Source organism: Clupea harengus, chromosome 16, assembly GCF_900700415.2.
Source record: "Clupea harengus chromosome 16, Ch_v2.0.2, whole genome shotgun sequence".
Lineage (NCBI taxonomy): Eukaryota > Metazoa > Chordata > Actinopteri > Clupeiformes > Clupeidae > Clupea > Clupea harengus.
The window spans coordinates 22,645,753-22,652,041 of record NC_045167.1 but is presented as its reverse complement, the minus strand read 5'-3'; the positions used below and the strand labels follow the sequence as shown (position 1 = coordinate 22,652,041).

The 6,289-nt window shown below is 46.9% G+C and overlaps 1 protein-coding gene across 1 annotated transcript; it reads left to right on the top strand.

Moving 5' to 3' along the window:
• The first annotated feature begins 3,422 nt into the window (after positions 1-3,422).
• On the top strand, positions 3,423-4,205 carry LOC116224042 (extensin-like). The gene has a single exon (XM_031582592.1). It carries the CDS (start codon positions 3,423-3,425, stop codon positions 4,203-4,205), a length of 783 nt encoding a protein of 260 aa, XP_031438452.1.
• The last annotated feature ends 2,084 nt before the right edge of the window (positions 4,206-6,289 follow it).

The following is a 6,289-nucleotide window of genomic DNA, read 5'->3' as shown; positions in this document are numbered from 1 at the left end:
TTTTCAGTGTGTCAATGTACAGTGTCACGGCATCTCCACTTTTAATTTGATGAAAGTATGGAATCTTCTCAAAAATGCATTTCCTGTTTCATACATTCTATACAGTTTCACATACAACACGTGAAGAATCTGTGTATGGAAACCGCGTTTTGACTTTGGACTTTTAGACTCTGTGTGTCTCTGCATTCAACACCGATTCACAAAATGTGCCAGCCCTTGCACCCACACATTCACCAAAGAATGAACCAATCTGGGCTCCGGGCTCCGGGCTCTCATCACCACCACACCTCCGGGCCTGGATGGCATCTCCATCTCCACCTCCTCCAGCTCTGGCACTGCCATGGAAACAAGCCCACAGATGGTTCCACGCGAATCCCGTTGCCATGGCACCTACGATTGGCCTCCTCTCTTTTTCTCCTTGCTCTTTGCCTCCCTGTGTCGATGTGCCCTTCTCCCTCTCCTCTGTTACAACCCCGCTCACGCCAACCTGGCTGGCAGGCTTCGGGAGGGATTGGCAGCGGCCCCTGTGTCCGAGGGAGAGTGCCAGCCTGCGGGCAGCTGGTGCCAACCTCTGAGGCAATAACAGGTCAGAGAGAGATCCGTGCCCAAACTGGCAGCTATCCCTGGGCATAGCCAAAGGTGTTTGTGTGCAGCAGGGATAGAGGAGTGTGTGTGGACCAGGTGTGCCACTATGATTAAAGGCAAAAAGAGAAAAAATATATTAAATATGTGTGTGTGTGTGTGTGTGTGTGTGTGTGTGTGTGTGAGAGAGAGATTCATTTATTTGACTATAATTTCATGATGGCTGGTTCTGTGTAGTAGTCATTATCAGTTAGTAGATATTATCATTTCACAGTGGCATTGGCACCAGTGTAACCATGGAGATAGACAGAGACAGGCGTGCATCACAAACACAATCTGATGGAAGGAGAGACAGAGGAAGAGACAGACAGACAGACAGACAGACAGACAGACAGACAGACACTGAGAGACACTGGGCATGAGTGACAGGTCCCAGTGAGAGATCAGGCCTCTGTCTCTCCTGAAGTCTTACATAATGGCCATGCACACGCACACGCACACGCACACGCACACACACACGCACACGCACACACACAGACACACACACACACACAGACACACACACACACACACACACACACACACACACACACACACACGCCCGGCCACGCATGCTGTCTGGGATGGCTGCTGCTTTCGTCACCTTTAACGAGCTTCCCGTCAGAATCAAAGAGAAAGAGTGAGAGTGAGTGCGAGATAGAGAGAGAGAGAGAGTGTGTGTTTGTGTGTGTGCGTGCGTGTGTGTGTGCTTGCATTAGGAGAGGTGTGGGGAGGAAATGACTCTGCTGTTTCCGTGGATTGGGATTGACCTGAGACCTCTGCCCCATCATTACTGTTAATGAATCTGAGAGATTATTCCAGAAGGGCCTCTCTCTGCCTCTACTTGTGCTTCCTGCTCTGGTACATGTCTGTGTGTGTGTGTGTGTGTGTGTACATGTCACTCATGCCTGCAGGACAAACACCAGCTGGGACACCAGAGACTAGCAGCCACCTCGCCAGGACAACAACACACACTCTCTCTCTCTCTCTCTCTCTCTCTATGTTTCTCTCTGTGTCTCTCTCTCCCTCTCTATGTTTCTCTGTGTGTGTGTGTCTTTCTCTCTACGTTTCTGTATTTCTCTGTCTCTCTCTATATATGTTTCTCTGTGTGTGTCTCTTTTTCTATTTCTCTCTGTGTGTGTGTGTGTGTCTCTCTCTCTGTTTCTCTGTTGTATTTGACTGAATTCTATTTAAGTCTTTACGTCACAGTGACTGTTGGTTGTTTCTATTTTTCATTACTAATTATTACACAAATATGTTACATATCTATCTTAAATGTATGGTAAGTAAGTGATATAAACCAGCTGAAAATATTTGTAATTCATTTTGTCACACACACACACACACACACACACACACACACACACACACACACACACACACACACACACACACACACACACACACACACACACACACACACACACACACACACACACATCCCTTTGTCTGATCAGGCACACCGCAGTCGTGACATTTGTAGGTCTTCAATGTTAACGAGTTGCCCTTCTTTATGGTGCAGGGAGAGCAGTGTCTTGCCTCTTTGTGCCAGACTGTAAAATCCCTCTTTGGCTTAGTGTGACAGCGAAAGCTGTGGGGATGGTAGTGGGTACAATGTGTGTGTGTGTGTGTGTGTGTGTGTGTGTGTGTGTGTGTGTGTGTGTGTGTGTGTGTGCGAGGGAAAGGGTATGACTCTGTTGTCTACAGTAGTGGCCATATTTTTCAGAGTATTTTTCATCTGTGTGTGTGTGTGTGTGTGTGTGTGTGTGTGTGGTGTGTGTGTGTGTGTATAACTACAGACCCAACCTCATACAGGAGCCATCCAGCAGCGAGACATATGCTCATTCCCCTTGCGCGTCGTAACTCTCCACCCAGACAGCCACCCCCTCAGAGCCGGCCGGCCCCTCACCAGACAGAGGCTTCATCACCCGCCTGAAAAGCTCCAACAGCATCCATCTCCCAGACTGCACCCCCCAGACTGCACCCCTCAGGAGGGGTCAATGGCTCTTACCCTCTGATGTTTGGAAGGCACAGAGGAGTTATTGCAGAAATGACATACGAGCGTTCATTTACACAGGCGTCATGGTAACTGCCAGCTCCACACACAGCCTCTTCTCTTCCGATGTGATGAGAATCGATAGTCTGAACCACGCTAAAGGGTGTGGTGTGTGTGTGTGTGTGTGTGTGTGTGTGTGTGTGTGTGTTTGTGTGGGTGGGGGGGTCTTTGAGGTGGCTTCTGGTGTTTTCCGGTAAGGCAACACCAGTGGAAGACCACTTGATTAAATATTGAAGCAATGCTGTGGATGCTGGCCTGGATGACCTTCTGAGTTTCTCGTCACCTGGGTGTTTGTGTTGCATTTCAAAGCAGAAACAAATCTGGCCTTCTAGCCTTCTACCTCAATCGCATGGATTTGTAATACACTGTTCCGTATGATATGAGCTGCATTTTATGTTATGTAGTCTACCTTGCATTCCTTCATTCTGAATGGCAAAACTGAAAAAATGCTATGAAATTACATTAATATACAACACATTGTTTTTCCTGAGGCAAGAGTCTGTACTTTGTCAATGCAAATGCCTCCTATTTAAATTCAAATTTCTCAACCAGTCAAATGGATTCAGTGGCACTGCTATGGCATGCTAACACAGAGACCTGAGGGTGTGTGTGTGTGTGTGTGTGTGCATGCTAACACAGAGACCTGAGGGTTAGCAGGAGACAAGACAGACATGGAATTGGCAGCAAGCTAGTCACACCACACACACACTCTCTCCTCCACCACACTTTCACTGTCCTTTAAGGTATGCCGCTTCACACACACACAGAAACAAACACCCACCCCCTTAGACAGTCCTCAGACCACAGACCTCAGTACCCAGACCTCAGTACCCAGACCTCAGTATCCAGACCTCAGAACCCAGACCTCAGTACCCAGACCTCAGTACCCCGACCTCAGACCTCAGTACCCAGACCTCAGTATCCAGACCCCAGACCTCAGTACCCAGACCTCAGAACCCAGACCTCAGAACCCAGTACCCAGACCTCAGTACCCAGACCTCAGAACCCAGTACCTAGACCTCAGTACCCAGACCTCAGAACCCAGTACCCAGACCTCAGTACCCAAACCTCAGAACCCAGTACCCAGACCTCAGTACCCAGACCTCACAACCCAGTACCCAGACCTCAGTACCCAGACCTCAGAACCCAGTACCTAGACCTCAGTACCCAGACCTCAGAACCCAGACCCCAGTACCCAGACCTCAGAACCCAGTACCCAGACCTCAGAACCCAGACCTCACAACCCAGTACCCAGACCTCAGTACCCAGACCTCAGAACCCAGTACCTAGACCTCAGTACCCAGACCTCAGAACCCAGACCCCAGTACCCAGACCTCAGTACCCAGACCTCAGAACCCAGTACCCAGACCTCAGAACCCAGACCTCAGTACCCAGACCTCAGAACCCAGACCTCAGTATCCAGACCTCAGTACCCAGACTTCAGAACCCAGTACCTCAGAACCCAGACCTCAGAACCCAGTACCCAGACCTCAGAGCATCAGACAGTCTGGGCAGGTGTGGACGATGACTGACATCAGTGTAATCTGTTACAGTTGGTGTCTGTATGGTGTGTATACTATGGTCTAGTGTGTGTGTATGGTGTGTATACTATGGTCTAGTGTGTGTGTATGGTGTGTATACTATGGTCTAGTGTGTGTGTATGGTCTGTATACTATGGTCTAGTGTGTGTGTATGGTGTGTATACTATGGTCTAGTGTGTGTGTATGGTCTGTATACTGTGGTCTAGTGTGCTTTATAAACCTTTACAGTCTCTTGGTTAGACTGCATGCCTGTCAGCCTTGTACTAACAGGGTCATATCATCGTTTGGAAAATTAGAAGATTAATGTCACTTACCCACCATCCACACACAGATGTTTTTTCATTTCTGTGATGAATGAAAATATTCCCTCTCTCTCTATATATACATATATACGTATGTCATCTGCTGTTCCTCACAAGACATTTGGAAGGAGAAAATGACTTCCTCTTTCCGTAATAACAAGAGTCACCCTCTCTTTAACCTTGTGGCATTTGGCATTAGCAGTGCTAATATGTTCTGCTCATTGTTCCTTGCCATCTGTTAGCAGAGGTAGCTGCTGTTGCCACACCACAGCGTCCTTACTTACTTACTTACTTACTTACTTACTTACTTACTTACGCTCGGGAGAATGAACCCTGGCACGGCTGGCTGGGAGAATCGGCGTGTTCGATGAGACGCTCCAAACCTCACGGCTCGTTATCCTGAGCCGTGAGGGGGGCGTCGTGAGGGGGGCGTTCTGCAGAGGGGCCTCTGAGCCGTGTGTGTGAGAGGGGGGCAGGGGGGGGCCTTCTACAGAGGGGCCTCTGCTCCTTCACACTCCATTTGGCCGTGTTTGCAGCAGCCCCAAAGATTTGCGGAAAAACAAACAAAGCGGGTGGTGTGTGTGTGTGTGTGTGACATTGAGACGCCAGTGGTAACTCAACAGCATTTCCAAGGTTGACGTCTATTCATTACTTGATTGCGTCAAAGTTCTTTGTTTGAAATAACTGAAAGAGGCCAGCGCTGTTTGCACGAGAGGCCTGATGGTAAATCACCAGGCTCCTGGCTCACATGCAGCCCTGAAGGCCGGGGCCAAATGCTCAATAACCTGAAAGGTTATACCTGTGTTGTACTGATGATCTGAAAAAAAGGTGATGCTCTATATCAAGCCCTCCCCCCCCACCCCCCTCCAAACCTTATATAGTTTCAGTCAAACACAAGTTAACTTGAGCTTGTGATTAGGTGGGCTTTACTTTATACTTCATAGGAGGCTTAAAACGTGACACAAACATGAGCAAACAGAAAGTCTGATAAATCATAGATTATCTTTGATGATGGAGTGTGTAAATTGTTCAGTGTCAACAATTATACTTGTATACATCCAGGATGTCAACAGAAAATATGATCTTCTATTATCTATTATCCACAGCCTTACCAATATTTTACAATTATAAAAACATTTTTGAAATGACTGCTTTATGTTAACCACTGCATTAAACCAATGTGACCTCATGGAACCTGTTATCCAGAAGATGTAAAATATTACTGATGGAGATAATTTCCGAACACTGTTAATGACTTAAGAATATAATAATCAAATGCCTTGTATTATTAATTACCTTATATGAATCATGTACTTATGTAAGCAGGAACATGGCTTTTCTGTGTTTCTGCGTGTGTGTAACTTAGAATACTAGGTGCCACTTAGTCTGCATATGTACAAGAGCATGTTTAGACCAGAGGTGATAAGAAGGTTCGAACTGTGCTTCTTCCGACCTTGCAAAACTTCCATCCTTGCCTTGGACGTCAGAAATCCACCACATGGTTATCTCTGCTGAACGCTAAACTTCTGTCTATATAAACCTTGTGCGATGTGTTTATCATTGCTTCACTTTCAGCCTTGTGCTGGGAGTGAGCCCGATTGCAATTGTTGTTTGTCTAATAAATATACTTATATGCAGCTCCAGAGTCCTGAGGTAACTAGGGTGAATTTTCACCTATCAATTACGAATATTATTAAAATATTATGATGCTATAACCATTGATCACTTGGTGGACATTTTAGTGATTGTAGCCCACTTCGACACTCATT

Excerpts from the sequence above, each read along its gene's own strand:
- LOC116224042 (XM_031582592.1), top strand. The coding sequence starts at position 3,423 with ATGCCGCTTCACACACACACAGAAACAAACACCCACCCCCTTAGACAG.